The sequence below is a fragment of the Hemiscyllium ocellatum genome, chromosome 9 (assembly GCF_020745735.1).
Source record: "Hemiscyllium ocellatum isolate sHemOce1 chromosome 9, sHemOce1.pat.X.cur, whole genome shotgun sequence".
Lineage (NCBI taxonomy): Eukaryota > Metazoa > Chordata > Chondrichthyes > Orectolobiformes > Hemiscylliidae > Hemiscyllium > Hemiscyllium ocellatum.
Window position 1 is genome coordinate 35,537,046 of NC_083409.1, and position 24,302 is coordinate 35,561,347.

General features: G+C 44.5%; 1 protein-coding gene across 3 annotated transcripts in view; it reads right to left on the reverse strand.

The window, feature by feature from the left end:
* Positions 1-24,302, reverse strand: part of LOC132818656 (uncharacterized protein C1orf21-like) — a 199,011-nt gene that overhangs the window by 129,894 nt on the left and 44,815 nt on the right. For all 3 annotated transcript variants that reach the window (XM_060829673.1, XM_060829672.1, XM_060829674.1), the window contains exon 2: positions 6,401-6,576. In XM_060829673.1, coding sequence (XP_060685656.1) covers positions 6,401-6,494 — 94 coding nt within the window. In that variant the 5' untranslated portion in view covers positions 6,495-6,576. The remainder of the gene's footprint in view (positions 1-6,400; positions 6,577-24,302) is intronic.

A 24,302-nucleotide genomic window follows, 5' to 3' on the forward strand; every position in this document is an offset into this window, starting at 1 on the left:
ACTTTACCAACACCTTCCACCCCCACCTCAAATCCACTGGACCATCTCGGACACCTCCCTCCCCTCCCTGGACCTCTCCATCACCATCTCCGACAACTGACTAACCACAGGAAAAAAAAGGTTCCTGATGAAGGGTTTAAGCCTGAAACATCGATTCTCCTGCTCCTCGGATGCTGCCTGAACTGCTGTGCTTTGCCAGCACTACACTCTCGACTGTGATCTCCAGCATCTGCAGATGTACCGGAGGGCATGGTTGACCACGTTGCAGTCCTGGAAGGAGCTGGCCAGCTAGGATGTGGTGGAATTGATTCTTCTGGGAGCAGATGCACCGAAGGCGGAGGTATTGGGACGGCATTTTTACAGGAGGCAGCATGGGAGGTGATGTAGTCCAGGTAGCTCTGGGAGTTGGTGGGTTTGAAGCTGAGGTCCGGGAAAGGGAGGGAGGTGTCCGAGGTGGTCTAGGTGAATTTGGTGTCGGAGTGGAAGATGTTGGCGAATCTGATGAACTGTTCAACCTCCTTGTGGGAGCACGAGGTGGAGTCGATACAGTCATCGATGTAGCGGAGGAAAAGGTGGGGAATGGTGCTGGCGGAGCTGCGGAAGATGAACTGTCCCATGTACCCAAAAAAGAGGCAGGCATAGCTGGGGCCCATGCTATTGTCCATAGCTACCCCTTTGGTCTGGTGGAAGTGGGACGATTCGAAGGGGAAATTGTTGAGGGTGAGAACCAGTTCAACAAATCGAATAATGTGTTGGTGGAAGGGTACTGGTTGGGTCACCGGGAGAAAAAGAAATGGAGGGCTTGGAGGCGTTCATCCTGGCGGATAGATATGGATAGGGACTGGGTGTCCATGGTGAAGATGCAGCATTGAGGGTCAGGGGTCCGAAAGTCATGGAGGAGGTGGAGAACATGGATAGTGTCTCGAATGTATGTGGGGAGTTCCTGGACCAACGGGGACAGGACAGTGTCAAGGTATGCAGAGGTAGGTTCGGTGGGGCAGGAGCAGGCTGAGACGATGGGTCAACCGGACAGTCAGGTTTGTGAACTTTGGGGAAGAGGGCTATTTTCCAGGGAAAATAGTCCCAGTCTATTCAGCCTCTCCTTCCACGCTCTCCAACCACGACAACATCCTTATAAAGCTTTTCTACACCCTTTCAAATTTAACAACATCTTTCCTACAGTCGCGAGACCAGAATTGCACACAGAATTCCAAAAGTGGCCAAACCAATGTCCTGTACAGTCGCAACATGACATTCCAACTCCTATAGGAGGAAGTGAGGACTGCAGATGCTGGAGATCACAGTCGAGAGTGTAGTGCTGGCAAAGCACAGTAGTTCAGACAGCATCCAAGGGGCAGGAGAATCGATGTTTCAGGCTTAACCCCTTCATCAGGAGCCTTTTTCTTTTCCTGTGGTTAGTCAGTTGTCGGAGATGGTCTAGGAAGGGGAGGGAGGTGTCCGAGATGGTCCAGTGGATTTGAGGTGGGGGTGGAAGGTGTTGGTAAAGTTGATGAAGTGGTCAACCTCCTCGTGGATGCACGAGGCAGTGCCAGTGCAGTCATCGATGTAGAGGAGGAACAGGTGGGGGGTGGTGCCGGCGTAACTGTGGAAGATGGACTGTTCCATGTATCCAACAAACAGGCAGGCATAGCTGGGGCCCACATGGGTGCCCATGGCTCCTCCTTTTGTTTGGAAGAAGTGGGAGGATTGGAAGGAGAAGTTAAGGGTGAGCACCCGTTCAGCCAGGTGGATGGGGGATGTTAGTGGACAGGTACTGGTTAGGACAGCCTGGGAGGAAGGGCTTATATCTGGAACACTGATTCTCCTTCTCCTTGGATTCTGCCTGACCTGCTGTGCTTTCCCAGCAACACACTCTTGATCTCAACTTCTATACTCAATGCTCTTGAACTGCTGCTGTCGATCTGGTGTAGGTACAATCTTAAATGCTGTTAGGAAGTTTCAGGCTTTTGACTTGGCAGCCATGAAGCTGCTCTGTAATAGGGAATTCTGCGGCTAGGTCCTAAGAATGAGATCATTGGCTTCTAATAACTACAAGTATTTTTTTTCTTTGCTCAGTATGACTCCAAACAGCAGGGAACCCTCTCCCACCTTCCCCCACTCCTGTTGGCTTCAGTTTTACTTGGTTTCCTTGATGCCATGCTGGTAAAGTGCTCCCTTGATGTCAAGGGCTGTCACTCAGTCTCTGCCATGTGGGTCACAAATCCACAAATCTTTGCACTCCAAATTTTTAACTATTTCTAAATGCTCTCAGCTCATAAGCACAGCATGATCTGTTAAGCAAGGGTCACAGAGTCATACAGCACAGAAACAGACCCTTCGGTCCAACTACTCCATGCAGATCATAATCCCAAACCATACTAGTCACATCTGCCTGTGCTTGGTCCAAATCCTTCCAAACAGTTCTTATTCCTGCACTTGTCCAAATGTCTTAGAAACGCTGCAGCTCTATCCACCACTTTCTCTCGAAGTTTATTCCACAAACAAACAACTCCCTATGTTAAATAATTGCCACACATATCTTTTTAAATCTTTCTCCTCTTAACTTAAAAATATGCCCCCTAGTCTTGAAACTCCCCACCCTAGGGAAAAGACTACTGCCATTCACCTTAGCTATATCTCAGTTAGCTCAGTTGGCTGAACGGCTGGTTTGTGATGTAGAATGAAGCCGCCTGCCCGGGTTCAATTCCTGCACTGGCTGAGATTACCATGAATGACCCGCCTTCTCAACTATTCCGTTCACCTGAGGCAAGGTAACCCTCAGGTTAAACGACTACCAGTCATCATTCTCTCTGATGGAAGAGACAGAAGCCCTCTTGTCCGGTAGGATTATGGTGGCTTTACGTGCTAAGGACCAGCATCTACAGACTGTAATTTCACACTGTCCTGTTAGTCCAAAACTAGAAGCGATTCCCTTTCCTCCAAAAAGTGTGGACATAAGCACTGTACCTCACAACATTTCATAATTTTAGCAGCAGTCATGTGAAACATATTTCAAAACAAAATAGACAGGCAGCAACATACTAGATTTTGAAACATTAGCTTAATACCGGCAGACAGGAGGCTATGTCCACTTTTCACACCTTCCTTGGCAAATCTTAATTGGGAGAAATGCATTGAGCTTTCATCTGTTCTTTACAATTTTTCAACCATTTTCTAAACCAGATTACCTAGCCACGGCTATGTCCATCATAATGGGACCATGCTTTGCAAGCTCTGCACTGTTGTGTCTACATTACAACAGTGATTCCATTCCTGAAGTAAATCACTTTGGGATGCCCAGAGGTTATGAAAGGCATTACATAAGCACCTTCATGCATGGACCATTCCAGTCATTCTTGAACTAATCATTCATATTTGGTCAGCAGACCAGAAGTAATCTGGGTAAATGGTATCATAAAGTCAATGTTGTGTACCTGAGAGCCAATTTACAAACACGCACAATGATAGCTGACGAAATCCATCATTGAAGATTAATGTCAGAAAACTACAAGCCTTTGAAACAATAGGGGCCATTGCAAAATCTTGCTCTCATGACTCAGAACTTACCTGAAACAAAATTGGAGTACATTAAACAGAGAAAAATACTAATGGGCAACTTTTCTTAACTACCGTAAGACCATTAGCAAAGTTAAAAGTTAAAAAGAATCTGGGTTTCCACTTTAAGAGGATGTCAGATTAAATGCGTGAAATGGAAGGCTGTTCGGAACACTGGAACAGGAGTAGGCCATTCAGCCCGTTAAAGCCTGCTCTGCCATGCAGTTAGATCATAGCTGATCATCCATCCCATGCTATCCCCATATCTCTTGATATCATTCACTTTCAGAAATCTAGTGATTTCTGTTATGAACATTATAAATAAGCCTCCACAGCCCAATGAAGTAGGTAATTACAGAAGTTCACCACCCTCTAAGTGAAGAAATTTGTCACCACCTCAGTTTAAATTTAACTAACACTTATTCTGAGAATATGACTCCTGGTTCATGACTCACTAATAGGGGAAACATCCAATCTACATCACCTCTGTCACTCCCATCAGAATTTTGCAAGTTTCAATGCGATCACCTTTCATTTGTTAAAACTCTACAGAGAACTGACCTAGTTTCCCCGATCTTTCCTCATAATTCACCACCATCGTCTCAGGGATTAACTCCAATTTTCCACCATTATCATGCATCCCTCAATTACCTGAGACACTAAAAGACGATCTATCCCAACCTAAAATAATGGCACATTTGGACTAGATAATTCAAATAGCCATTCCTTTCCATTAACAATGCAGCCAACTGCATGCGACACTGGCCCCCTTAGGATCAGTGAGATATAACTAAGGATGAACGACCATCCAATTCCGTTACAGGCTTCAGTTTAATTCAACATAATAGGTAAAACACCACGCAATTCAGTGCCTTGCATAAGAAGTTTCCACATCTTTCAAGACATATTTAAACATGTGTATTTGCATCTGTGTTGTTTTTCTCTTATTTGGGAATTGATACTGGCTCATAAGGCCTCTTGAAGGCATTTTACATGAATTGCGGTTGGCTGACAGCAAACAAATCGAAGACGCAAGAGTACAAAATGTACCTTCTACATATACTGAGTTTATTAAATTAAACTGATGATTTCCTGAGCTCCAACCAACTTTGCCACCCAGCACTGCACCTTGATCTTCCTAATTACAGGTACAAGATGCTTTATCCGAACCTCCAAAAACCGTAAAGCTCTGAAATCCGAAGGTTGTTTTGTGAAGTTTTTTTCTCATGAACAAGGTTGTTTGGCGAGTAAACAGTTAACCCAAGTTGACATCCACTCTATGTGTGTCACGCAGATGCGACATTGGAGGCGCAGCCAAGCACCAACAGGCCTGGGCTTTCTCTGTGAATGCCCCCAAGTCGACACCCCTCAACCTGTGTCACTCAGATGTGACTTGGGGTGGCGTGGCCAAGCACGTTCTTAGTAAGAAGTCTGCTTCTCTGGTAAGATGTTTAAAAACTTCACCAATAAACTCTCACATTCTGAAAGCTGAAAAATTCTGAATTCCGTAAAACAGCTGGTCCCGAGCATTTCGGATAAAGGATCTTGTACCTGTGCAGGACAAAGTAAGCTCTCAGTGTTTTAAGGGATTCACCTGTATTGCAGTAAAGAAATGTATAAAACTAAATGTCTTTAAAGTGATATTCAGTGCATCAGACAATAATCCGTACCCTCTCCAACATGAATGAAGATCATTTAGCAAAGAAATTTAATAATTTAATATTCACAGATATCAAAACTGAATGGACATCTTTACATTTTCCATTGTCAGAATCACTTCTGCCAGATATTTTATAGTAAAAAAAAATGGAGATGTCCTTTTCATGGGGATGAGTTTTGGTTAAAATACACTATCCACAATACAATAAAATTCTCTAAGCACAAAGTTGATCAGCCACCAACTAGCAGTTATCCACTTAGAGAGATGACGGAATTTTGACACCACTGATACCATTCTATGTATCAGTTTTCTGTTATATTATCAACAAATAGCAATCAACATTCAGAAATAAAGCACACATTTTTCGTCCCATATTCAAGCCAAGTAATATACACTTGCCATTGTCCAATAGGTAAACAGTCCAATGACTGAAGAAATATTTATTTCTTTTTTTTAAAAAATATCAGAACTGCAATAACTATCTGATTCTCTCAAATCTGCAGTTAAACGCTCTTCAATAGTAACAGTCGTGTCTGGTGCATATTTTCAAAAGCAGCTACATCATTTGTCAACGGTTAATCGTCACAGTTATCACACCGCCTCAACCTGGCAGGAGGTCATAAGGAACTGTGCACTTAAAGCAAAGGGCAAAAGCAGCATTTTGGCAGCTGACTGAAAGAAAGATACGGACATTTAAAATTTACTGCCAGCAGGAAAGCATAAATATTTATGCTTTGCTGCAAAATATTTGAAAGGAAAGGCCTGCACAGATGGAAAAAAAAACTTCATATCATATCATGTCACACAGCAGTCCTTATTGTAACATATAAACAGTTGGCTGCTGCCTCTTAGCAGAGACACATAAAAGCATCTTTTTAATATTACACTACGCATGTCTTGTTAAAACAGGTTATTTAATGATTTCCAGCCTCAGAATTAGGCTATAGCACAGCACAATAGCAGCTGTAAAGGATGGAAAAAGCTTTCAATACTGACAAGATCAATTATATATTCAAATAAAACACATCGCCAGTACTAAATGTCTGTGCTAAATTTCCAACAAGTATTTTAGCTCAGTTCAGTTCTGTTCCTGTAAACACAGTGTTATTTTAGTCCAACGCAGCCAGTGATTAACACAGTCAAGGCAGCCATTATAATGTTCCTCAAGCCACCCTTGGTACATACCCCCAAAGACATCGCCATTTTGGAAGTTCTTTCCCTTCTGCGCTTCCTCCTCGTTTTGAACAGTAGAGACATGCTTGGCTGAGGCACAGCCCATAGTTCTACGCAAATGGCTTCAACGTGCACTGCCCACAGATCATGTCTAAGATGAAATCTCCTCCCTCCCTGTTAGATGCAACCTGTGGACAAACGAATTAAACAGTCTTAAAATCTCTGTGTTAAACAGGTTCTCAATCTTGCCCAAATAGGACAGGAGGTATCACAACCTTTTCCCCACCTCTTCGCACTTATTTGAATAGCACTGTGCATGAAAATCTGCACTCCAAACTGCAGCAAATTCTCCAGCAACAGACAGGAGGGTCAGGGAAGAATGTGGCCTCTAATGAAGTCCATTTGTCAAGCGTACAGGCACTAAAAATTAGCTGATGTTCAGGACGTGTTGGTCTTTACTGAAAAATAAGACAGTAGACAGTGGTAGGCACTACTGAGAGGCGATACCCTTCCACCATGAGCAGAGAAAACAAAATGCAAAAACATAACTGTGAACCAAAAAAGGCAACATGAAAGAATCCATAAGTGTAACAAGAATGCACAGATACATTTACAAATAAATTGACGGATATATATGGCTTCTGGTCAACTTTTTCAGTGCAGGTGGCTTTTGTCATAAAAACATCTGAATATGCACAGTCTGTTGTTATCCTGTGACGAGTCAGGTGACACACAGCTTCATTTGTAGACTGTGGAGAAAAATGCATGCAAGGCTGCTTCCCTGTATTTCTCATGTACTGGCTATGTACTAAATGGTTCTGTTTTCCGGGGCAGCTCCAAAATCATTAGATAAATTTTTATTACACACAACCTCTATCAATCATGAGTTTTTACTATCTGTAAACAACCAGCTCATTCACTAACGAAGTGGCAAAATCTATTTGAATTATAGCAGAGCAGTATTCAATCATTTGACATGTTTAATTAAAGAACATACAATGGGCTTCACGGTTTCATTATAATCTTTTGTCATTCTTTTTTGTGAATGAAAAAAAGGCTTTAAATGCAACTAGCAAATACATTTTTATCAATCTGACTTCATCAGTATTACAGCAGAGCTTAAAACTGATTGAATTTCAATGAAATTAAGCCAATTAGACTTGGTGTATCACAGTTAACTTGCACACATGATCCTCCGTTCAATGCACACATGTATTGATGCACTGAATGTAACTGGTCTGATATGTCTTGCATTAAATGTTGCTGCCAGCTCATTTCCAATTCAGCAGATCTGTCTGGTTCATTTCTTATTGCAATGCCCTTGGAAACACAGGGATTACAATTTTACTGGATTTGTGATGTAGGTTAAAAAAAATGAAATTAAATGATGCATTCAGGTTTTGTTCCTCCACTGTCACATTAACACTTTTTGGCCATTAAGAGCTTTCTGTTCATCATTAGGATTGTGATCGTTTTTTCGGATCACGACAAGTATTGAGTGTATTTTCTTCCCCTTCCTACAAAGGGTCATCGCTTCAATGGTGCAGCAACACCAGGAACTCTTCCTATCAGAAGTTGGAAGTGTAAATCTGATGCCCTTGCAGTGTTGATTTGAGCTATTTCAATGAAGGAATGTGGCCAGCAAAACTATAAACCTCCCAAATAATAAACAGTCACAGTACAGAACAGAACTGGGATATACTGCAGAAAAGTCTTTTCTCAGAACCACTCCTAGGTCAAACTTTGAGCTGTGCATTCTGATACTTGGCCCAATCAGGACTGAAGCCATTCTCCTTCAGAATCTGGAAAACCTCAAACAGAAGATTACAAAGTTGCGTCATTTCCAGAACGAACAAACCTAATGTTACGAACCTCTTCTTCTAACTCAAGATGTTTGACAGCTGGAATTGAAAGAACAGCCTTGCATTCATATTGTGCAATTCATAAGAGGAGAACATTTCAGAAGCACTTCACAGCCAATTCATTTATCTTTAAAGTATATTTACCGTTACCACATAGGAAACAAAACAGTCAATTTTCACACAGCAACCTCCTACAAACAACTTGATAAATGACCAGATATTTGGCTTTTAGTGCTTTTCATTGAACGATGATCACTGGCCAGGAGAACGCTTCTGTTTTTCTTCAAGTACTGCCCTGAATTTTTTACATCCACTTAAAAAGGCAGTGGGGGAATGTCTCTGTTTAACATTTCATCTGAAGGATGTCATCTCTGAACTGCAACACTCCTTCAGTACCTCACTGAAGTGTCAGCCTGTATTATGTACTCGAGTGACACTTGAGTCCATGACCTTTGGGTTTGGAAATGAGAATACTATCATGAGCCAAATTACAATTGCTTCTCTATCCTCTCAAGGACAATAATATCCTTGCTGTGATTCAGTGACTGAAATGGCACAGAATACTGTAGATGGCATGTGACCAACTTCTTAACTGGCAATAGAACCACTTTTCATTTGTGTTGTTTTGTTGTTATGACCCAATTGGACGTTCCTACTGCAGTCAAGTCGGGCTGATAATTTCCTGATACATTTAGCCACAATAACGTCGGCTGTTTCATTTAATACAGAGTTGATCTTTCTTTCAGTTCCTCCCACACTAATTAATTTATGCTCACATATATTGCATTGCATCTACTAATTTAACACTGAGATCCAAGTCCTTCAGAATCTAATTATCTGTTACTTTCTTATGAATGGACAATGAATGTGTACAATTTCATCAGGTCCTGTTACAATATCCTCACCCACAGTACTTGTTCAAACAGTGGCTGTTCTAATACTGGACACTAGGATGGCCACCTCAATAATGCGCAGCTTCATAGAACAAAGAAAATTTACAGCTCAGGAACAGGCCCTTCAGCCCTCCAAGTTTGAGCCGATCCAAATCCATTGTCTAAACCTATCGCCCAATTCCTAAGCATCTGTATCCCTCTGCTCTCCACCTACTCATTCACCTGTCCAGTCACAGCTTAAATGAATCTAGCATGCCTGCCTCTACTGGCAATGCATTCCAGACACTTACCACCCTCTGTGTAAAGTACTTGCCGTGTATACATTCCTTAAACTTTTCACTTCTCGCCTTGAACACATGACCTCCTATTACTGAATCCCTCATCCTGGGAAAAAGCTACCCTGTCTATACCCTTCATGGTTTTGTAGACCTCAATCAGGTCCCCCCCTCAATCTCCTTTTTTCTAATGAAAACTATCCTAACCTACTCAACCTCTCTTCATAGCTAGCACCTTCCATACCAGGCAACATCCTCGTAAACCTTCTCTGCACCCTCTCCAAAGTGTCCACATCCTTTTGGTAATGTGGTGACCAGAACAGTACACGGTATTCTAAATGCGGCCAAACCCATGTCTTGTACAATTCTAACATCACCTGCCAGCTCTTCTACTCAATATCCTGTCTGATGAAGGCAAGCATGTGAAATGCCTTCTTGACCACTATATCGACCTGTGCAGCCACCTCCAGGGTACAATGGAGCTGAACTCCCAGATCTCTCTGCTCATTAACTTTTCCCAAGGCTCTTCTATTTACAGTTTAAAATGTGAACTGTTCATTTCTGTGAACCTTGAATTTCCTGTTTCTAAGCTACTTATCCTGTGCTATACATTAATCCTTGCTTCAGGTCTCCTTAACCTAGCTTTTGACCATCAATGTAAAATTTCAACCAAAGTTTTTAGAAACTCCAAGCCCATAACCGTGCTTGTGCCACTCTTGGCCACCAGACCAATTAAACAATGACAATTATTTGAGCATCTCCTCCCTTTGTTTAACCTAGCCAGTTGAATTTCCATGTTTTTCATGGATACAGAAGAATCTTTCACATTCATTCATTAAATTTCTGCAACCCACATCCCAGACAGCACATCGAAGCACCGAAGAGAGGGGTTTCATTCAGGAAGACTACAAAACACATGGATTCACTGCTGCCAGTATCCTGGGATAATGCCAGTCAGTAAAGCATTTGGATGCAATCAACTGGTCAGGTTGTTCCACTCAATTGGCAGCATCACCTTGGTCTTTCTACACTCCAAGTTTTGTTGGCAACCGTACCCATGCAAGTAAAAGCAGATTTCAAACTTGCAAATGGTTGGCTGTTAATGGTAGTTAAGAGAAGTATAGTTCTTAATCTCCAGTGTTAAGGACGGTTCCTAAATAAATGTCAAGTAGTATGACAGCCACAGTATAGTCAGTCTGAATCTATAAAGACAAGGGATAGAACATAGGCCCTTGTTGAATCTTTTTGTAAAACAGAACGATATGGTAATTACCCAGTTAGCACTAGAACAAAGTGTTTCAAGGAATGGCACAGATGTAGGCGAAAAGCTTTGACATTAAACATGTAATTGTTGCAAACATATTCTTGTGCTTGGTATTCGATGTGTTTGACCAGTGGTTTGTAGCCTTAGCTATAATATGACAAATGGCAATTTTCTCCACCTACCAATGTTAAAACAAAAGCTGTCACTATGCATCGTCACCTAGCACATTTAAAGAAGGTCACTGTGTTCTTTCGAAAAGGTTTCATGAGCAACCTATCGGTAGCTAATTAATGCCAAGTTTGCAGACCAGCAACAAATAACACCTCTGTACACAGGATAAAACAGAGTCAACACGCCAAGCTGCTAACAACTCTAGCGTAAAAACAAAACTGCACTGGTTCCTTCTTTTAAGCAATAACTCTAAAGATCCCCTTTTTCCTCACAATTCAGTTTTTTGCCAGATGAACTTTAGCACTGCCAGAGTGTTCATGGGACTGAGAAACATAACCAGCAGAACTCATAAGCTTCACTTCCAAATTAATCTTTCAATGTACTTCACTGAAACATATGCTCCAATGAGCCAGTGCAAATATTTCCATTTCTTCCAGGTTTGCACTCTGAGTAAATTCACTGCTATCGAGTCAATCTGTGACAACTTTTGAACAGGTTATATTTCAGGAACTGCATCTATTAAGAACCTACTACGTTCCTAGGCATCTGCATCTTACAGAGACAGAGAGTTGCTCCACAAGTTTGTACAGGATTTATATAGTGGTCCTGGATGCGAAACAACAATATGGTAGCCCATTATGACATCTTACTTTCCCAGGTATGCAGATTTGTCATAACTGGATATGTTCAGTTGGGCATGCTTTGACTAATGATTAGGGGGGGGGCATGTATTGGGTGCATAAACAAGATTGAGTGATTTGATGAGGCAACAGAAGACATGTCATTTTGTGCAAGATAAAGATGAAAAATTCTGCACAAATCCAGGCACCATCTGTGGAGAGAGAAAATGTTTAAAATTTAAGACTGATATGACCCTTCCTCAGGTCTGACTATTTCAACAGAGAGGTTTGGACCCACCAGAGCCTCTGGATTAGTCATCCAGTGACAGTACCATGATACCACTGCCTCCACTGGTTGAGAGAGATTCAGCTCTGAGTTTTGAAAAACAAATTGTAAAGCCCAGAAAGAACAACTAATTGTAGGGCCAAGGTGGGGGCAGTGGAATGAGAACCATGATCTGACTGCGGATTATGAGCAGTCACTCAGCATGCCTGCTCTTAAGGGCAGGTTACTTTGAAATGCAGCAAAACATCACATGGCCACTCTAGCCATGTACTACATGAACAGAGGATGAAGGGTGACCTGTGCAGATTACCTACCCACAGGGTATCTTACAAATCATTCCCCAGGGATAATAGTTTCTATTCATTCCCTATCACTGAGGCCAGCTCAAACCTCAACAATTAGCATTATTTTTCAAGTTGCCACTCAAAGGAAGGTTACTGTCAGATAACATCTATCAATCACAACAAAATCACCTGTAATCGAGACTGAGAAACTACTGTTGCCTGCATAGAAAATGAATGCCACGATCACCCAGAAGTAAGCCAATCATTCTGAGATTCTGCTAAAAGAAATAAATAAGAACCATCAAAAAGCTTTTCTAACTCCTAGGTTTGGAGATGACCAGGCAATGTGTTCCAATTCATGTTATTATACATGAATCATTTTATTTTCCTTTAATGTAAAGCCTCAGGACATCAAAAGGTACTTGAAAGCCAATGAAATGTTTGCAAAAGGCAGCTCTGAAGCTTTGTCCTATTACTCCCGCAACAGGAATGAGGTAAATGGCCAGTCCTTTCCCCTTGCCATTTTGGCTGATGAATAAACATGGGGAGAACATTCCTACTCTCTCTCAAAAGTGTGGTGTAATCGCTCACATCCAGAGGGTCACTGGCTTAACATCTCATCTGAAAGACAGGAAACTCAACTATCACAGCATTCCCTCACTACTGCCCTCGCGTCAGTATGGATAACGTGCTAACATTTCTGGAAGGAGGCTTGAACCCATGACCTTCTGACTTGGAGGGCAAGTGTACTGCCAACACTACAGTTGGTTTCAAGACAGTGTACCATCTGATGCTCCAGTTGAGAGTAGACTCCTAAATACAGATCAAGAATAAATCTCAGTAGGTTCCTTCCTGTGGTAAAGTCACCACTCTCTAATTCTCAGTGTGCCACAAGCTATTCACAACATATGAACCAGATTATAGAACCCAATAATGATTTTTAAAACAACTTTATAGTTAAAAACCTACAGTGATGTCCACTGGAGTCATGTCAGGGCTAAAGTAAGCAATTTTAATTGTTGTTAGGATTGAGGAGCAAATTACCAAAGGTGTGATCATTCAACAGCAAAGTTCTTTGAAAAAAAATGTGCTTCATCTCAATGTGGCATGCAGCAGAGTGAAGCAAAACAACTGGTAGTAATTGACCAAAGAACTTCTGATTAGATTAGATTACCTATAGTGTGGAAACCGGCCCTTCGGCCCAACAAGTCCACACTGACCCTCCTAAGAGTAACCCACGCACACCCATTCCCTCATTCACCCCTGTCTAATGCACCGAACACTATGGCCAATTCACCTGATTGTGGGAGGAAACTAGAGCACCCGGAGGAAACCCACGCAGACACGGGGAGAATGTGCAAACTCCACACAGACAGCCGCCAGAGGCTGGAATCGAACCCGGGTCTCTGGTGCTGTGTGGCAGCACTGCTAACCACTGTGTCACCGTGCTGCCCTTCTCTCGAGCATGGTGACCTATGTATCCTCAGTGCATTGACTACACCACAATACACTTTCATGCTCTAAGGTGCATTTTTTATTAAAACATCAGTTCATGGTTTGTTATCGTCGCAACTTTTCTTTAACTATTTCACTTAAGCAGCAGGCCATTGTGTACAGGCAGGACCAGCATTTAATCAAGTGCTTTTATACAAGTTAAAACTAACAACTTTGAAAAGGACCTGCAGTAAGAACATCCCTATCTGATCACTAACCTATCATTCCATGTAAGGGGCAGTGAAGATGCTGCCAACTCCCAGTAGCTCTTGAGTGAATTAGTGAATCCAGACAACTGGTACCCCACAGCAAGAAGATGCAAGAATAAAAAAGGTTCAGCCCATTTCTGTCACCTCTGTGCATGTTAGATGTGCTCTCCAACCCTACAGCAATGAATATACTTCAAAGTCATTTACTGGCTGTCCTGATGTGGTGAAAGATGATACATAAATGCAATTTCTTCCCTCCTGTATTTAAACCCACGAGGCTATTGTTAATTCTTGGGAGAGGTCTGAACGTTCGACAATGAAAAAGCCGACAAGAAAAAATCATTAAAGCTACTGCGTGCAGTCAAAACCTCTTCCTGAGGTAATGCATCACATTTCTCAAATTATGTATGTACATATAAAAGTCATATCCGTCAGGAAGAAAAATGGGAGAAGGCAGCAGTGGGGTGGGGCAAAGTGAGATCAGGGAGATGAAAGAGAGAGCCAGGGAATGGGAGAGAGGGAGAAATGTGGGAAGGAGAGAAGGTGGGGGGGAGAGAGAGAGAGAGAGAGAGAGAGGAGTGGGGGGAAAGGAGAGAGACAGAGGAGAGAGAGCAAGAGAAAGGGGCGGGGGGAGAGATAGATGCATGGGAGGAGAGAGAGAGGGAGAGAAGAGAGGGAGAAGGAGATGGGGAGGGGCTACAGAGATGGCAGGAGAAAGAGGAGGGGAGGCGAGAGAGAGAGGAGGGGCGAGAGAGGGAGAGGGGGAGCGAGAGAGGGAGAGGGGGAGCGAGAGAGGGAGAGGGGGAGCGAGAGAGAGAGAGGGGGAGAGGGGTGAGGGGGGGCAGGGCGAGAGAGAGGGGCAAGAGTGAGAGAGGGGGCAAGAGAGAGGAGTGGGGGAGAGAGAGAGAAATAGGAGTGGGGGAAGAGAGAGAGAGAGAGAGAGAGGGAGGGAGGAGTGGAGGGGAGAGAGGGAGGAGTGGGGGGGGAGAGAGAGAGAGAGGAGTGGGGGGGGAGAGAGAGAGGAGTGGGGGAGAGAGGAGTGGGGGGAGAGAGGAGTGGGGAGAGAGGGGGGAGTGGGGGGGGAGAGAGAGAGGAGTGGGGGGGGGAGAGAGAGAGGAGTGGGGGGGGGAGAGAGAGAGGAGTGGGGGGGGAGAGTGAGAGAGGAGTGGGGGGGAGAGTGAGAGAGGAGTGGGGGGGAGAGTGAGAGAGGAGTGGGGGGGGGAGAGTGAAAGAGGAGTGGGGGGGGAGAGTGAAAGAGGAGTGGGGGGGGAGAGTGAAAGAGGAGTGGGGGGGGAGGAGAGTGAGAGGAAGGGGCGGAGAGAGAGAGAGAGAGAGAGAGAGAGAGGGAGAGGAGGGTGAAGAGACAGAGAGAGGGGGAGGGCGGGAGAGGGAGAGAGGGGAGGGCGGGAGAGGGAAAGAGGGGAGAGCAGGAGAGCGGAGGGAGGGGAGGGCGGGAGAGCGGAGGGAGGGGAGGGCGGGAGAGGGGAGGGAGGGGAGGGAGGGAGGGGAGGGAGAGAAAGAGAGGAGGGCGGGGGGAGAGAGAGAGGAGGGCTGGGGGAGAGAGGGAGGAGGGAGGTGAGAGAGGAGGGGTTACGGGGGTGACGGGGTGTGACGGGGTGAGGGGGGGTAAGGAGGGGTGAGAGAGGGACTGAGAGAGGGGGGTTGAGGGGGTTGAGAGAGTGGGGGGATTGAGAGAGTGGGGGGGTTGAGAGAGTGGGGGGGTTGAGAGAGTGGGGGGGTGAGAGAGTGGGGGGGTGAGAGAGTGGGGGGGGTGAGAGAGTGGGGGGGTGAGAGAGTGGGGGGGTGAGAGAGTGGGGGGGGTGAGAGAGTGGGGGGGGTGAGAGAGTGGGGGGGGTGAGAGAGTGGGGGGGGTGAGAGAGTGGGGGGGGGAGAGAGTGGGGGGGTGAGAGAGAGTGCGGGGGTGAGAGAGAGTGCGGGGGTGAGAGAGAGTGCGGGGGTGAGAGAGAGTGAGGGGGTGAGAGAGAGTGGGGGCTGGGGGGTGAGAGAGTGGGGGGGAGGTGAGAGAGGGCATCTATGTGGGAGCAAGAGCAAGAGTGATGTGTGAGCCGATAATGTCAGAGAGACTAACACAGAATGTTGGGGTTCTGTTCGCCGAGCTGGGAGTTTTTGTTGCAAACGTTTCGTCCCCTGTCTAGGTGACATCCTCAGTGCTTGGGAGCCTCCTGTGAAGCGCTTCTGTCATGTTTCCTTTGGCATTTATAGTGGCTTGTCTCTGCCGCTTCCAGTTGTCAGTTGCTGTCCGCTGCAGTGGCTGGTATATTAGGTCCAGGTCGATGTGTCTATTGATAGAATCTGTGGATGAGTGCCATGCCTCTAGGAATTCCCTGGCTGTTCTCTGTTTGGCTTGCCCTATAATAGTGGTGTTGTCCCAATCGAATTCATGTTGTTTGTCAACTGAGTGTGTGGCTACTAAGGATAGCTGGTCGTGTCGTTTCGTGGCTAACAGAATATTAGGTGAATGAAGACTGACAGGAATAAAGGAAAGGAATTAAAGAAAAGGGTGTCAAAAGAGGAACGTAAATCAGCATGGCGTAAAGGGAAGGGGAAAGATCAGGGAACAGTTAACAAAACATGGAACCAAATTACAGCCCCCACCAGAGCACAAAAATATCACTTCCTCAACTTGGATTTGCTCAAATTGACTTTAGATTTCCCTTTCAGCAGCCACTGTCACTGGAAACATTTCCACAAAATCTAACCAATCGTTGCTTCAGATCAACAAACATCATTTGCTGGTTCATTACTAAAAAGGAATCCCAATTGCAAGCCCAACAGCAGTATCAGGGTCGCGTGCAAGAGTTCTGTTGGTTGCACTGGGGCACTTCCATCACTAACAATAACAAAGACCTCTTTCCTCTCTCTCCTCAAATAAACACACTGAAACATCGGGAGGTCTTCTCGCATTGCCAGTCCTCCAAAACCTCAGCCTAAGTAATGTGGAGGTGCCAGTGTTAGACTGGAGTGGACAAAGTTAGAAATCATACAACACCAGGTTATAGTCCAACAGGTTTATTTGGAAGCACTAAGAGTGCCGCTGCCTGTCGAAGGAGCTGTACCCCGAAAGCTTGTACCTCCAAATAAACCTGTTGGAAAATAACCTGGTGTTGCGTCACCATACGTGGACATTCCTCTTGTACAGACAATTTCATTCATGTGCGAACTTCACATCCATGCGCAAACATGCACACACTTACACTTGAAAAATAATCGGCAACGACACCTCACGGCACGGTGGCACAGTGGTTAGCACTGCTGCCTCACAGCACCAGAGACCCAGGTTCAATTCCCGCCTCACGTAACTGTGTGGAGTTTGCACGTTCTCCCCGTGTCTGCGTGGGTTTCCTCTGGGTGCTCCGGTTTCCTTCTACAGTCCAAAAGATGTGCGGGGTCAGGTGAATTGGCCATGCTAAATTGTCCGTAGTGTTAGGTAGGGGGTAAATGTAGGGGTATGGGTGAGTTGCGCTTCGGCGGGTCGGTGTGGACTTGTTGGGCCGAAGGGCCTGTTTCCACACTGTAAGTAATCTAAAAATCGTTCGCCCTGCGAGGGTTCAAGGCTCACGAGCAACTAACTTCACAGTGACCTCAACTCAGAACAGCAGGCCCGTGGGGCAGAGATCTTGCTGTGACCTCAAGCTACTCAGTCAAATTGTATGAAGGTCATAACAGCAGGCAGGCACGTCATTATGGACTCAGAAACAAAGTCAGAGAACACACCAAATCTCGAGGAATTAAGAGCTACGGGGAGAACGCTGGTAAGCTGCCACCCAGGTAAATAGTGCTGTGAAGAAGGCATATGGTGTACTGGGCTTTATTGGTAGAGGAATTGAGTTCCGGAGTCCTGAGGTCATGTTGCAGTTGTATAAGACTCTGGTGCGGCCTCATCTGGAGTATTGTGTGCAGTTTTGGTCGCTATACTATAGGAAGGATGTGGAGGCATTGGAACGAGTGCAGAGGAGGTTTACTAGGATGTTGCCTGGCATGGTAGGAAGATCGTATGAGGAAAGGCTGAGGCACTTGGGGCTGTTCTCATTGGAGAAAAGAAGGTTTAGGGGAGATTTGATAGAGGTGTACAAGATGATTAGGGGTTTAGATAGGGTAGACACTGAGAACCTTTTTCTGTTAATGGAGTCAGCTGTTACTAGGGGACACAGCTTTAAATTAAGGGGTGGTAGGTATAGGACAGATGTTAGGGGTAGATTCTTTACTCAGCGGGTTGTGAGTTCATGGAATGCCCTGCCAGTAGCAGTGGTGAACTCTCCCTCTTTATGGTCATTTAAGTGGGCATTGGATAAGCATATGGAGGTTATTGGGCTAGTGTAGGTTAGGTAGGCTTTGGTCGGTGCAACATCGAGGGCCGAAGGGCCTGTACTGCGCTGTATTTTTTTTCTATGTTCTAAGTGGAGTTGAAATGCCCATCAGCCATGATTGAATGGTGGAGTGGACTCAATGGGCCGAATGGCCTTACTTCCACTCCTATGTCTTATGGTCTTAAAAACACACACCTGTAATTATTGAAAGATATTATAAACCTTGCCAAGCTGCTGATCATCATCTACTGAAGCTGTTCCAGTTGACCTGCAGTTTGACAGGCAGACCATCAGGTCAGCTAAGTACTTACATTTGGAAACATTAAACAACAGCTCTGATGTAGACACACAACATCACAGGGGTCCGTTTTGTGCGCAAACGAACCAATTTCTTTCTTCTCATATACAACTCGAGCTGCCGAGATGAGCAGAGGAGTGGATCTCCAATAAACTTTCAGCAGTATTGTAAGCCAGGAACAAGAAAGACAAGAACACAGAGGAGGGATGGCAGAGAAAGCTGAAGCACAAAATAGAACAAGAGAGTCTAATGAGCGATAACAGAGCAAGGGGAAAGAGAGAGAAAGCGCAAGGGGAAAGAAAGAGAGAAAGCGCATGAGGGGAAAGAAAGAAAGAAAGAAAGAAAGTGATACAGAGATGGGACAGGATTGGGTGGGACGGCACAACAGAAACATGGAACCCAGGGTGGGTAGGCTGTGAGGGGACCAGAGACTGAAACCAGCATGGGGTGGATGCCAGAGACCACAGAGACAGAGAGCAGCACTGGTGGGGCAGGGGGTGCTGGCAGGAAGGAACAACAGGCACAGAGGATGAGGAAGAGAGGGAGATGGAGAGAGGCAGTAGGGGAGAGAAAGAGGAAGGCAGAGGCAAGGCAGAGATGGGGAATGACTGGTGAGAGAGTGAGTGTCACAGGAAAAGGGGGGCCTGAATTATGGGATAATTCACACACAAATGGCACCAGCTATTCATTACCTTTACACTTAGTGCACTGTTTTGAACTGGAATTGGCAGCTACAGAGAATGCAGTCCTCAACAGAGAATGTGGGGCCTGTGTCGTCTTAATACTAATCTGGAGAATCATTACTAAGGCACACAAAGTATAAACTAGAAAGTGCTGATTAGAATAGTTAAGTAATGTTAAATCATGTTCCAAAAACAAAATCTACAGGGGGAAGCTTGGGAAGAGGGATATAAAAAGTTTTAAAAAAACACTCAAGTAAATATTAACTCTGTTAAAATGATCTACATCTGCAAAAGTGAAGCTTCAGTGCCAGAGAAATTGCTTAGTAATTTAAAGTTAAGTTAATTTAAGACTTGAAGTCATTGAGTTATAGAGCTGTACTGCATAGAAACAGACCCTTTGGTCCAACTCATCCATGCCAACCAAATACCCTAAATTAACCCAGTCTCATTTGTCAGCACTTGGTCCATATCCCCCTAAACCCTTCCTAGTCATATACCCATCCAGATGCCTTTTAAATGCTGAAATTGTATCTGCCTCCACCACTTCCTCTGGCAGCGGTAATGTTTCTATGCGAAAACATTACCCCTTAGGTGGCTTTTAAATCTTTCTCCTCTTAGCTTAAACCTATGTCCTCTAGCTTTGGACTCCCCCACCCTGGGGAAAAATCCTTGTCTATTTACCCTGTTCCATTCCCCTCATGATTTTATAACCCTCCATAAGGTCACGCCTCAACCTCCATCACTCCAGAGAAAACAGTCCCAGCCTATTCAGCCTCTCCCTCTAGCTTAAACCCTACTGGCAACCATCCTCATAAATCTTTTCTGAACCCTTTCTAATTTCACCATATCCTTCTTATAGCAGGAAGACCTGAATTGCATGCAGTATACCAAAAGTGGCCTAACCAATGTCCTCTACAGCCACAACACGACCTTCCAACTCCTATACTCTATGCTCTGACCTAGAAAGGAAGGCATACCAAACACCTTCACTATCCTATCTACCTGCGACTCCACTTTCAAGAAGCTATGAACCTGTGCTTCAAGGTCTCTTCGTTTAGCAACACTCCCCAGGACCTTACCATTAAGTGTTTTAGTCCTGCCCTGATTTGCCTTTCCAAAAATGCAGCACCTCACATTTACACAAATTAAACTCCACCTGCCATTCCTTGGGCTATTGGTCCATCTGACCAGTGTCCCGTTGTACCCTGACGTAACCTTCTTCATTGTCCACTACACCTCCAATTTTGGAGTCATCTGCAAACTTACTAACCTTACCTCTTATGTTTACATCCAAATCAGATCATTTATATAAATGACAAAAAGCAGTGGACCCAGCACCAATCCTTGTGGTACATCACTGGTCACAGGCTTCCATTCTGAAAAGCAACCCTCCACCACTACATTCTTACTTACACAAGAACACAAGAGCAGGAAGAGGACCCTCATCCCCTCTGCCTTCCATAGGACCAGTGGATTCTATAGGATCACAGGTGATCTGCTTCAGACCTCAACTCCTGGGATGGGCCACATCAGCATGACCTGAACTCCCTGATATTTCAGAACATAGAACATTACAGTGCAGTGCAGTACAGGCCCTTCGGCCCTCGATGCTGCATCAACCTGTGAAAACAATCTGAAGCCCATCTAGTCTACACTATTCTATTCTCATCCATATACTTACCCAATGATCATTTAAATGCTCATAAAGCTGGTGAGTCTACTACTGTTGCAGACAGTGCGTTCCACACCCCAGCTACTCTTGGAGTAAAGAAACTACCTCTGACATCTGTCTTATATCTATCACCCCTCAATTTAAAGCTTAGTCTCCTCATGTTAGCCAACACCATCCGAGGAAAAAAGGCTCTCACCGTGCACCCTATCTAACCCTCTGATTATCTTATATGTCCCAATTAAGTCACCTCTCAACATTCTTCTCTCCAATGAAAACAGCCTCAAGTCCCTCAATCTTTCCTCGTAAGACCTTCCCTCCATGCCAGGCAACATCCTAGTAAATCTCCTCTGAACCCTTTCCAAAGTTTCCACATCCTTCCTATAATACGGCGACCAGAAACTGCACGCAATACTCCAACTGCAGCTGCACCAGAGTTTTGTCCAGCTGCAGCATGACCTCATGGCTCCAAAACACAATCCCTCTACCAATAAAAGTTAACACACCGTATATGTCTTCTTAATAACCCTATCAACCAGGGTGGCAACTTTGAGGGATCTATGTGTACGGACACAGAGATCTCTCTGCTCAGCTACATGACCCAGAATCTTACCATTCGCCCAGTACTCTCCACCCAAAGTGAATCATCTCACACTTTTCTGCATTAAACCCCATTTGCCACCTCTCGGCCCAGCTCTGCAGCTTATCTATGTCCCTCCGTAACCTACAACATCCTTCGGCACTATGCACAACTCTACCAGCCTTAGCGACGTCCGCAAACATTTTAAAAACAATTTACCTCCTTTATAAATACTCGGTGAGGTGATCTCGCCTCCACAACTCTGAGGCAGAGAAATTTCAGACATTCACTTCCCTCTGGAAGGAAAAATAAACTTCCTTTGCATCTCAGTTTTAAATGAGTACCCTTCTATTCTAAAATTACATTCTATTCCAAGAGTATGGCCTCACACCTACCGACATTAAATGCCATCTACTACACTTTTTGCCCACTCATTCAATTGATATACAACCAAAGAGTTTGTTTCCTACTTATAACTCTATGACCCTAAGTGAACTTCCCTCTCCTAATTAGAAAGCACCACCTACAACTTTGTTATAGGTTCTGCGATGACTTTGTTCCCAGCATAGCTCAAATGAAGCCAGCCCCTCTCTTTCCCCAGTACTGGTGCCATTGCCCTACGAATTGAACTTATTTCTCCCACCTGAATCTTTGAGCTACGCGTTTATCTCTCCAACCTTATTTACACTTTGCATATGGCTCAAGTAGTAATCTTGAGATTTGTCATCTGTGGTTTGTGATCCACCACTGTGGTTTTTAAATTTAGCCCCGAGCAGTTTGCAAACCCTCAGCAGAACCTCGTGCCTAGGATTACCTATGTAGTTGTTACCAAACTGCATGATGACACTTGGGTACTTCCCCTCCCATTCCAAGTTCCTCTCCAGCCCTAAAGAGATGTCCTTAACCATGACACCAGGTAGGCAGCACAGCATTTGGAACTTTCTGACTCTGCTGCAGAGAACAGCATGTTATCCAGAACTATGCTATCCCCATTACTATTCATCACTTCATTAAAAATTAACTCACTCTGACTTGTTCTAACTTTTGATCTAACTACAGTAAGTTCATGTGCTTTCATAAGCTTCAATGCTGAATCTCAAAGCAAGGCAGGTATAACAAAACCTGTAGAGACGCAGGGTCTGCACATACATTGACTTCTGCTGCCAGAAATTGTCGACTGATTTACATTTTTAATAAGAGTGAGCACTGATAGCCTATACCACAACACAAATGGGAGTGAAGAAAACTGCACAGGATCTCTGCAAGCAATGTTTTGACTTATTTGAGAATTGTTTCAAAACACATTCACACAGAATTCTTAATATTTTGAGCTGGATCATGTCTCGCCTTTGAGATCAATTCAATTCACAGTTTACCAAGTAACAGCCACAAAATCCCATACAAATATCTTTCAATGGCCCCCCCCCCACCTTGAAGAAAGCAGTACTTTTCAATACTTTAATGAGTTTGCCAAACACATTCTGCAAAACAAATAAACATAGTAGCAATCCACCACAGATTACCTAACCGCACTAACTGATGCATCAGTATTCCCAAGCTGTGCAAACTAATCGCATCAAGTTCAGCAAGGCTTTCCCCGCCCCCCCCCCCCCCCCCCCCCCCCGCCCTCAACAACCTGTTCAGCGATGTCATTAATATCTCTTGGGCAGGTGGGTTTTGAACCTGGGTCCTCTGGCTCAGAGGGAGGGAAACTACCACTGTACCACCTCAGATCATGAACCAATTAGCTCTGGATGTTTGGTGGGATTCAAACACGGGTTGCCAGAACATAACCGGAGTCTTAACTTTAATAGCCTACTTATAATACCACTAATCTATCACTGCCATCAATCAGAAACAGGAATGGTTTGGCTTCAGCTGTTTCTTCTCCCAAGACTGGATCAGGACTAGAGGACAATTGTCACACATAAGAATATGACAAGACACCAGACTTAAGGATGGAGATAGCAACCACACAACTGAGATAGAAAAGAAATATAGCATTGGAAAATAATCAACACTTAGAGAGAACATTACACTAAAATAACAACAAGTGTTTTTTATTATTTTAGAGTTCCTCTTTACCTGAACAACACAAAGTTTCTTTTTTAAATTTGTTACTGGCAAACTCTAGTGTGGGGGAGGGGGCCAACTTTATTTTTTATTATTTTACAGTACGCATGTGTTTTTGTGAAGGCTAATGTTTGTTGCCCATCCCAAACTGAATCGCTTGCTAAGCAGAGGGCAGTTCAGATTCAACCGCACTCCCGTGGATCTGAAATCATACACAGGCCAAACCAAGTAAGGATGGCAGATTTCCATCCTGAAAAAAGACGTTAGTAAACTATCAGCAAGAAGTCATGGTCTTTACAACTATCACTGACAGTTTCTCTTCCACTGTAACTGAATCAGGTTCCATCAGCCACCGTGCTGGGATCTGAATCCAACAGACAATAGGTGCAGGAGTAGGCCATTCCACCCTTTGAGCCTGCACCACCATTCAATATGATCATGGCTGATCATCCATTATCAGTATCCTGTTCCTGCCTTATCTTCGTAACCATTGATTCTACTATCCTTGACAGCTCTATCCAACTCTTTCTTAAATGAATCCACACAGCCACCACTCTCTGGGTGAAGAAGTTTCTCCTCATCTCTGTCCTAAATGGTCTACCCTGTATTTTTAAGCTGTGTCCTCTGGTTCGGCACTCACCCATCAGCGGAAACATGTTTCCTGCCTCCAGAGTGTCCAATCCTTATATGTCTCAATCAGATCCCCTCTCAGTCTTCTAAACTCAAGGGTATACAAGCCCAGTCGCTCCAGTCTTTCAGCGTAAGGTAGTCCCGCCATTCCAGGAATTGACCTCGTGAACCTATGCTGCATTCCCTCAATAGCCAGAATGTCTTTCCTCAAATTTGGAGACCAGAACTGCACACAGTATTCCAGGTGTGGTCTCACCAGGGCCCTGTACAGCTGCAGAAGAACCTCTTTGCTTCT